Genomic DNA, 9875 nt, shown 5'->3' with positions numbered 1-9875 from the left:
ATGAGCGATGGGGGGAGCGAGGCCGGCAGGCGAGCCCTCCTCCGGGGGGAACCCGGAGCCCTCCCGGAGCCAGCCGGAGCCAAGCTAGAGGGGGCCAAGCTGAGAGCCGGGGCGGCCGCGGGAAGACTCAAGGAGCTGGCGGCGGCCCCCTCGGCCTCCAGCCCGGGCTCGTCCCAGGAGTGCGCCCCGGAGACCGACAGCCAAGCGGCGGGAGGGGAGGCGGATTACTGCCGCCGGATCCTGGTGCGAGGTAAGCGGAGGGGATGCCCCCCGACGACCAGCCCCCCCATCCCCGCCAAATTACAGCCTCTTTCTCTCCCCCCAAAGGAGCCCCTATCCCTAGGTGGCTTCTTTCCCCCCTGCACGTGGGATATTGCCTTCCCCTCCCTCGCACGCCTTTCCCCCTGCTGAGGTCCAGCAGCCTTCGCAGCACCCCCCCCCCTTTCTGGACCCTCTCCAAAGTCTTCTGCCCCACAGCCCGGCCTATTGACTTCCGCATCCCTCCCTCCTGCCCCCAAGAGCCCCCCACCCTGCTGACCCAGCACCCCGAACTCAGCCGAGCCTCCGCCGGTAGCCGGTCACGACCCTTTTTCCCGGGCGCCCCCAGGCAGATTTCTCTTCCCGCACCGTGTCGCGGGTTGCAGCTGACTTCCCTGGGCAAGACGGACCTGGGAAGGACCCTGGCGGGATTGCTGGTTGCTACTTTTGGGGCGCACAGAAATAATGGGGTTTTTTTCTTTGCTTTTTTTTGGGGGGGACTGTTTAACAGCAGAGGTTCTCTAAAGGGGAGGCTGGAATCTTGCAGGCAGCAGGAAGACCCGGGATGGAGGGGGGGGGGGTTGTCGGTTCCCTGACACCTTCAGGAGAAGGGGATGGTTCGGGAAAGGCAGCGCGCCTTCTTTGCAGCCGCCGAGAGGTGCATGGGGGGGGGCGCGCTCGCGGGTGGCTGGCCATATTTCCAGGTGGCTGCCTCGGTTGCCCACACTTGTCGCAGGGAAACGGCGTCACTGCAGCATCAGCCAGAGAAACGCTATCCCCCCCCCCCGCCGCCGCCTCTTTCCCCCGCGCTCTCGCCTTGGAAGGGGAAGGCAGCACCGGGCTGGGCGCGAACCCTCCTTGGCTCGCCTGCCGGCCCCAGCGGGACCCTCGGCCTCTCCCCAGGCGGAAGGCCAAACCTTCCTTGACCCCGCCGAGGAAAGGGGGGGAGCCCTTTAAAATAAATACCCCCTCACCCCCACCACCACCAATTCTGGAGATGAATATGGAGGCGGCTGTCTCAAGGACACGGGCTTGGGAATGGGTGGTCTCCGGCACCAGAGGGGTGCTGATTCCCAAGCACACAGAACGCACGTTGGGGTGGAAACAAGCAGGGGATGCCAGGCCCCCCACAGGCTTGGGGGGGGGTCTGCTTTCAGGTTATCTCTTTTGCTGCAGGGCTGGGGCAGTCCTGAGGACTAGAATCTCTGCGCAATCTTCATGCTGCCAGGGGGCGACTGGGGCTCCGCCTTGTTTGGCTCCAGATGGGTAGCCGTGTCTGCAGCGGTGGGAAAGAGCAGGAGGCCAGGAGCACCGTCAAGAGGAGCCCAATTTCTGGCCGGGTTGGAGCTTTCGTGAGTCCCACCAAAGAAGGAGAAAGAAGAGGTGAGCTGTGGCTCACGAAAGCTCGGAGCCTGCCAGGGCTGTTGTTCCTCCGCACGGTGCTCCTGGCCTCCTGCCCTTGCCTCTTGTTTGGGTGGGCTTGCCAGTGTGCCCGTCTCATCGGCCGTTCGGGCCTGCCGGCCGCCTGCGAATCTCCTTTGACGCCAGTTCGGGGCAGGCCGCCCCGCGCCCAAGACCCTCGAGGTGGGTTTTTGTGCGGTCGGTTGGGGCGACTTGGTGCTGTTTCCTCTCTGGCTCTTGGAGAATGGGCCAGTTCGCCAGGCGCCACTTTCCGGGATTGCCCCTTTGGAGGTTTTGGAAGCCCCTTTCTGATGGGTCCCCGAGGCCAGGCCTCCGAAGAGCCTGCAGACCCGCTGGGCCCATTTGCACCGGCGGGGCTCTTAGGCCGCCGCCCCCGGTGTCCTCTGGCGCCGTCGCCGCCGGGCCTCTCTCCTCGGTGGGCTCCCGGTGGCAGCTGCAGGCGTGGCCCCTTGCAGGCCCTTCGGATCTGGGGCGCGGCCTTTTCCAAGGAGAAGGAGAAGGCCCCGCCGAGTCGCACCCCCAAGGAGTTGCCACCCCCGACAAAATCCAGGCAGCGACGGGGAGGGGCTGGACACAAAGGCCGAGAAACCGGCCGGTGCGCCGGGCCGGGCCTGGCATTTGGAGCCGGCCTTCGGCCTGCCCGGGGTGACTGGGGGACGATTCGGTTTCAAAAACCAACCTCCTCCCCATTCCCAAGCACGCCTCCATTTGCAGCCTCCCCCAGCGGAGAGTCAAAATATTTCCAGCGATTCTTGTTGCTAAGAAATATTTTTTCAGAGCCTAAGGGAACCGTCTTATGCCCCGGATCGCCCCACACAGGCACGCCCGGCCCGGCTCTCAGCCCCAGACCCCCTATTGTGGCTTCTCCAGTGCCCCCTCCCTCGATGGGCCCTGGCATTCTGCCGAGTTGGGCTTGAATGTGGCCTTATGCCGGGCTGGAAATTATGGGGGCAGGAGGGATACAAAAGGCGGTGGGCCTGGAAAGAGAGAAAGAGAAAGAAAGAGAGAGAAAAAAATTTGGGGGGAAGAAGAGAAACTCGGCGAGGCACAGTGGTCACATTAGCGGGGCTACTCGAGAGTCAAAGGCATAAGCCACCTAATAGTTTTGCCTGTGGTTATTTTAAGATTATCCGTACGCACGAGAATCTGAACACGTAGCCAGCGCTGCTCTGTTCTGAAAGGCAGCCCCGTTGGACAAGGCGGGACCGACTTTCGGGCAGACCTCGGAGGATCGATCGCCCCCTCAGCTTCTCGGTCTGCCCCGTAAAACGCGGGGCTTGGTGCGGTGTGGGGCTTTGTTCGGTTTGCGGGTTTTCACATTTCCAGTCCTCCCCCTCCCCCCTGCGTGTTCTTCCCCTTGCAGGCCCATCGAGCTAGGCTGCGTGTAGGTCGACATGGCGCTGGAGAGACGAACCGAGGCAGCTTTCATATATTTGTGCCGATTTACACGGGGGTAGCGGCGTATTCGGGCGGTCTCCCCCCCCCCTTGACCAAAGCGTGAGGGGCGCCGCAAGGCCTTGAAGGCCCCGAGACGCCGAAAGAGCCCTTCGCAGCTCGGTCGTCGGGGGCACTGACTTGGGGGTCAGCTTCCCGGCCATCGGCTTTGCAGGCGGCGCTGGGCCCTGGACAGCCCGCCTCAAGCCACGAGGCTTCCTCCGAGCGCTGAGCGCCAGCCGGATCGGGGCCTCGCGGGTTCCCGGGGGAGAACTGGGCCCCGGCGTGATTCTCTCCCTGGGCGGCCCCTCGCTTTCCCAGCCCGGAGCTGCTTCGCGGCCTCCTTCGGCAAATCCGGGGCGAGATCCAGTAGGCAGGAGAGCGAGAGGGGGTCGCGGTGGGGACCCCTGGAAGCCCGGCGGAGGCCGGCAGGAGAGAGGCAAGCCCGGGCCCCAGCCCCTCGGGGAGAGCTGGCTTCCCCCACCCCCCACCCCCCAGGTCTGCCGGAATGGAGGCTTTCGGCTGGGTGGGGAGGGTTGCAGAAGGAAGCCAAGTCGGCCTCTCTGGCTGTGCTTGGTTTGGCCAGGCAGGCGGGGAGGACGGAGAACTCCCCCTTCGCCTCGAGCCACGGGCCAGTTTTGTCCGAAGCAGCCTTACAGATCTGTGACACCCGAGATATCCCCACCCCCGTCTTCCCGGGTTCTCAGGCGCTCCGTTTCCAGAGACACTTCTGGTTCGCTGGTCTAGAAAGACCCCCCACCACCACCACCAATTCTGTCCAGCCTGGACTTCCTTCCATAGCTTCCCGACCTCAGCCTCAACACAATTGAGGACAGACGGATGTCCTCTATGCCGGCCTCCCTACCTGCCCCCCCCCCCGCTCTTAGTTGGGATCCGACCTGGGGGGTTGTCTGGCTGCTGTAGTTTAGCCACGACCATTTTTAGCGTCATCTGTGGTTTTTAAATGTCTATTTTAGATTGTTTTAGTGTTTGTTTAGAGTTTTTAATGAATGTTTATGGTGTCTGTAGGCTGGTTTTAGCGTTGTTACCCGCCCTGAGCCTGGCTTCGGCTGGGGAGGGCGGGAGATAAATGGAAATTAATAAACAAACACACAAACAAGCAGACGCAGGCCGATCTATTCCTTTGCTTGCTGTCTCTTCCCCCCCCCGCCGCCGCTTCCCAAACGCTCCCTTTCCGTTCCTGCCGACCGAGAAGGTCTTTCTCAGCAGATTCCCGCCCCCACCCCCAGGTTCCCACGTCTGACATCTTTCTAGGGCCGCTTGCCTGACCATCGCAAGGGGGGGGGGGTCAGGCCATCTTTTCTCAATTTGGGTGGCTCGGTGTGACTGCGGTGGAGCAGATTTCAGGCAGAGGGCTTCTGGAGACCGCTTGGAGCATGTGGTCCCCCATGTTGGAATATCTATCGTACTGATATTCCGAGTATTTAGCAGAGTGCATTAAGTTTCGCAACAGCAGAAGCTACACGTGCGTGCGTGTGTGAAAATAAATGAGAGCATCAGTCGTTTGCTCTAATCAAACTAAAGTACATTTATTGTAGAAATACACTTTGGATAGGAAAGGACAAACAGGGTCCCCTATCCTAATCTACCTTGCTAGTTTCTCTAGATATAAGAAGTAATCTGCCTTCCACTCCATCTTGGAGTGAGAAGGCCTGAGCACCGGAGCGCTTGGTTGGATGAAGGACAAAGGGGAAGAGAGAGAGAAGGGAAGTTTCCCTGACAATATATCTCTAATAATCAAAGGGGACAGGAAATGAGGGTGAGGTGTGTAACAGGAGATGACCCACCTCTATCCTCTCTATGTGACTCTCTGGTCAATTCCCCCCCCCCCTGAATGTGGAGGCAAGTGACACCGTTAAGAAGGGCAGATTTTTCAACTCCCCACCCCACCCCCTTGTGAACCGGCGTAACCACGTTTCTGGGTTGATTCAGAGGGCGCTCCGGACACCTTGAGAGAAGCCTCCGGGCCAAAACCATCCCCGTCGCAACAACAGGGCCGGGAGGGGGCAGGATCCGTCCCCCCCCCCCCCGCGTGTTGGCCAACAACACACGTGACGTTCCCCAGCCTGGGTCCAAACCACCACTGCCCTGCTGGAGCCGCAAGGCCGGATTTGAGCACCGGACCAGGGATGCTTTGTCTGTTGGTGGCTTCCTTGTCCACCTCCGCGGGCGCGGAGATTTGCAGCGAGGGCGTCTTTCCTTCTCGCCTCTTCTTTGGGTGGGAGGGAGGGAGGGAGGGAGGGAGGGAGTGGGAAACCCGTTCCCTCCGCTTGGGGTTTGAGAACCCGGCCCATTTTGCCACCGGGTCTCCCGAAATCCCCAGAAGGCGCCGGCTGCACTCGAGAGGCCAACCCGTCCTTCGGGGCTCCGTCTCGGCCTCCGTGCGGAGCGCAGCCCCGCGCCTCGCCGCGCTCTCCCGGCCTGGCTCCCGCCGCCTCTTTGCCACAATGCGGCTCGACGTGTCCCCGCCGCCTGCTGCAGTCGTTGGGTCGGAGCCGACCTCGGCTTCCCAAGCGTGGCTGGGTCACGACGACGAGAGGCGGCCCTCCATTTGCACACAAGGCCGGAGCCCCAACGAGAAGGAGGCGGCGAGCGGCCGTGGCCAGGGGCAGAAGAGGCCCAGATGCCGCGGGCAATGGGCGTCGGGTTGCGATTGGGGGGCGCGTGGGGGATCCGTGCTATGAAGCCGTCTTCGTTCTCGAATTGGCCACCGTTTCCCACAACACAGAGAAATAGCACAGATTTCGGGAGAACGGCTTGCAAGGATAGGAATTGCAAAATGTACTTGCAACGAAATTAGAAAACCCAGATTACTAGGAAACAGACAGACAGACAGACAGACAGACAGACGGACGTCAAAGTTAAATATCCGTCGATGTAAACGCCGAACTGTATAGATCTACATTTCAGATCTTCCTTTCGGAAATCCTGCCAAGAATTTCCTTCTGAAAATAATCCGGGTCACATTTTTTTTCTCTCCCCTCTCCCCTTCCCCTTGTAGCTCGAGGTCGCTTTAGAGGGAACAATTCAGACGGGCGGGATAAGTATTGTATCGAAAAGGGGAAAGAGCAGCTGGCGCGACCGCCCTTCCTTCGCCGCGAGCCACCCGACAGCCAGGTCTCTCCGCAAAATGCAGCTCATTTCATTGAAGCTTCAACAGGAAACCTCCCCGCAGGATCGGGCCGGCTGAATCGGAAAACGGATCTTGCTGGTTTTAGGGAGACTTTTCGAAATGCGCGCGAGTCCGGGTTGGCTGACTCTCCAGAGCGGCCAAATGCCCGGTGTGGAGCGCAGAGGTCGCGTTTTTGCCCAGGCCTTTCCGGACCGGTTGGGGCGGTGGTGGCTATCGAAACCCGCTCCCTTCTCAGCTTAGCCCAAATAGGCTCAATGGTGTCTCCCGATGAGTAAAACAACAAGCACCGCAGCCCTGAGTGGTCGTTTGCAGGAACTGTTCTCCAGGAGCCTTTGGGAGGGGTGCTCCTCTGTGGCCCCGATCCAGGGAGGAGGTCTCTCTTGCGCGATGTCTCAGGGAACGGCCCGGTTTCTTCTTTTTGGGTTTCGCTCCTAGAGAGAGAAGAGCGCGGCACTTTGGGGGTCACAAGGGCCTTTTCTCTTCCAGAATGGCGGGAAACCCGTCCTGTCTAAGAGGGGCCAGGATCTCGCCCCTTCTCCCCCCTCCCAAAACGACTCCACGGTTTTATACGCCACTGTTTGAAATCGTTTGACATTTTAGGGCGGAGTGATTCCTGGGTGAAGCGAAAATGGAAAACCCGGAATTATGTGCTTGGGCGTATCTGGCCAGTGCGCCGATTTCTCGGGCCGCGGCGGTCCTGTGGCAGAGAAGCCTGATCCAGACCCCCGATCCAAAGAAAGCGCACCGGTCACGGACCCGACTCCAGACACACACACCCCTCTGGGCCGACAGACTAACCACCCCCCGCACCCTGCAGCCGCCTGGAGCCACCAGACTCTTCGGCATTGGGGCTGCGGCAGACTCAGTCTCTCCCTCCCTCCAGAAATCTGCAGAGACACGTTAAGCCTCCTGCTCTTCGCAATCGCCGGCACGTTTGGAGAAGAAACGCTCCCAATGCCGGCCAGAGGGGACAGAAGAAGATGGAAGATGCGCTGGAGGATTTCTCTCTCTTCCTCCTCCTCCTCCTCCTCCAGTCGCAGGACTGGGAAGCTCAGCCCGAGATCCCCAGTAGTGTGCGATGCGCAGAGGGCAGCCTTCGAGGGCCGCCCCAAGGAAGCCCCCTTGGTCCCCACAACCCTCGCAGCCCAGTCTCCAGCCTCGCGGAGCTGGGGAAGCGAAGGGTAGTCGTCCCAAAGCCAGGCCCGATGGCATCAGCGCTCCAAAGTGCCGGGCTGCCAACGCGCTTGGGTCGCTGGTCCTGGAGGCCCGCTTTCTGCGGGGGTGGCCCCCTGGGCCGCGCCGTGTTTCCAAACCACTGCCTTTCCGCTAGGCCCGGCGCGCCAGAAGATCACCTTCCCTTCCCCTCCCCACACAGACACCCTGTGAGGGAGATGGGGCTGAGTATGACTAGCCCAAGGTCACCCAGCTGGCTTCATGTGGAGGAGTGGGGAATCAAACCCGGTTCTCCAGATCAGAGTCCACCCCTCCAAACCACCGCTCTTAACCGCTACACCACGCCGGCTCATGGGGCGAAGTCTCCCCGGTACTTCCCTGTCAAGCCCAGACTTTCAAGTCACACCTTCGGCGGGATCCAAAACGAAAGTCCCGTCTAGACGCCTCCAGACCCAGATCCGTAGCGACAGAGGATCGCTAGATGGAGAGGTCGTGAGGAGATGGAAAGATACAGAATCACGTGGATAGATGCATACGGTAGTCCGGTTCACACCTTACAGTGACGGCACTGTCATCTCTGTTTAAGGAAGAGCCAACCCGGGTTGGCATCACCAACGCAACTGGGGACCAGTGCCAGGATACACGTGCGCTGCAAATCACAGGTTCAGCGGCAAATGCCTCGAATGTAACATGAAAATTGCTCCATGCGAATAAAGAAAAAGCAAGTGTACGCTGGACCGGGTCGTATGTGCTCTTCGCTGTGACGTGTGAACAGGCCTTACCCAGTGCCCACCGAGAGCTTTGTCTGCCTGAGCTTAGGACACGCGGTGCAGAGGTGCGGGACTGTGACCTGCAGGGCGGGCCCTGCAGTCCCATTTCAGTCTTCAGGATCCACCCGCGCCACTGCCGCGGATCTGAAAGGGCCGGGGGTCCGCCTAGCCGGCCGGCATGTGCTCAAAGCCTCTGTATGGCAGAGACTGCCACGTTAGGGGATCGAGCGCTCACCTCAGATCTGCGCCCCACAAAGGGGGAAGAGGGGGGAAGATCTTTGGGGAGCGCCTTGCCGACGCAGAGCCGACACTGACCAAATCGGGATCCTGGGAGCGGAGGAGCCACCAAAGGGACCCCCGGTCTCCTTTTCAAGTGTGGGGCTTCGGGGAGGGGGGAAGGCTAGGGGCAGAGCGGAGGCAGACAACCCCCAAGGGCTCCTGGAGGGCGCGGGGCAGGCGGACCAGAGACGTCTGGTTCTCTTGATCCATTAGCTCGTTGAGCCGAAACCCCTGTCCGTTTCATTGTTCGCCGCCACTGGGTTCCAAACAGTGACCCGCCACGTCTGGCGTTGCATTTCATTTATTGATCCGATGTCCATCCCGCCCTCTGTCCTCGCCAAGCCGGGCTCCGGGCGGCTGGCACCCATCGGTGTGCGCGTGAACACAGGCAGGCAGCTGAATCCGACCCTCAGGCCGTCGAAGGACAGCCTGGCCCACTCAGACCGGCGGCCGCTCTCCAGGGTCTCAGGCCGAGGTCTTTCCCATCACCTGCTGCCTGGTCCTTTTATGTGGAGATGCCGGGGATGGAACCGGGGACCTTCTGCATGCCAAGCAGAGGCTCTGCCACTGAGCCACGGCAAAGGGCAGGTCATAAAGAGCAAAGATAAAAAGAAAGAAATAAAATCCTGCCTTCGTTGACCTGTGAACCCCGAGGTACATTTGCGACTGTCCCCCCCCCCCCTTATGTCGAAGGCGTCACAACTGCTCGGTGCCTCTGCTTAGAACGGCAGTGCAAAGTGGATGGGGCTTACTTCTGAGTAGACACGGCCAGGGTTATGTTTGAGCTGTTAGCATACATACATAATCGCAAGGGAAGAGTTCCCTCCAAGATACATTATTTTGTGATTTTTTAAAGAAATCGTAGTAGTAATAATTTCACAAATCCTTCCGCTTCTTATAAACCGCGGGCACATTTTCCAGTTGCAAAGGAAGGAATTTGCCCGCGCCTCTTGGCAATTTCCTCCTTCATTCCACAATCTTACCAGTTGGAAGTGTATTCCCCCACCCCCAATTGCTTGTTTGCCTAAACCCCGGCCTCAAAAGTCATTCTTTTTGCCAAATCCAAAGAAGGGAATATCTGACCAAGGGTCCTTTGGCTCTGGAAAGCTCACACGCCGACAATCGTGGTCTCTACGGCGCCTTCTTTGTGTCCCAGACGAACCCCCCACCCCCTTCGTGCCGCGGGCCGGGGCAGTTCTTACAAGCCCAGAAACAAAACCCGCCGATCCGCTCGAGGCCGCAAAAGTCCCACCAGTCTCATTCTAACGAAAGCGCACCCCCCGAAACCCCTGCTGGCCTCCAAGGCGCTGCTGGACTGCAATCTCGCTATTTTGCTAAACCGATTTCAATGGCGGGAGGGGGGGGGGAGGGCTTAGCAGCACAAG

At 60.2% G+C, this 9875-nt stretch overlaps 1 protein-coding gene across 1 annotated transcript in view; it reads left to right on the top strand.

Annotated features, from left to right (window-relative positions):
- VAX2 (ventral anterior homeobox 2) overlaps nucleotides 1-9875 on the top strand; it is a 40938-nt gene continuing 31063 nt past the window's right edge. Inside the window, exon 1 of the mRNA XM_056855397.1 lies at nucleotides 1-250. Coding sequence (XP_056711375.1) covers nucleotides 1-250 — 250 coding nt within the window. The remainder of the gene's footprint in view (nucleotides 251-9875) is intronic.

Source organism: Euleptes europaea, chromosome 9 (assembly GCF_029931775.1).
Source record: "Euleptes europaea isolate rEulEur1 chromosome 9, rEulEur1.hap1, whole genome shotgun sequence".
In the NCBI taxonomy this organism is placed as follows: Eukaryota; Metazoa; Chordata; class Lepidosauria; order Squamata; family Sphaerodactylidae; genus Euleptes; species Euleptes europaea.
Note: the sequence above shows the minus strand (reverse complement) of the source record. Positions and strands in the feature narration are given on the sequence as shown.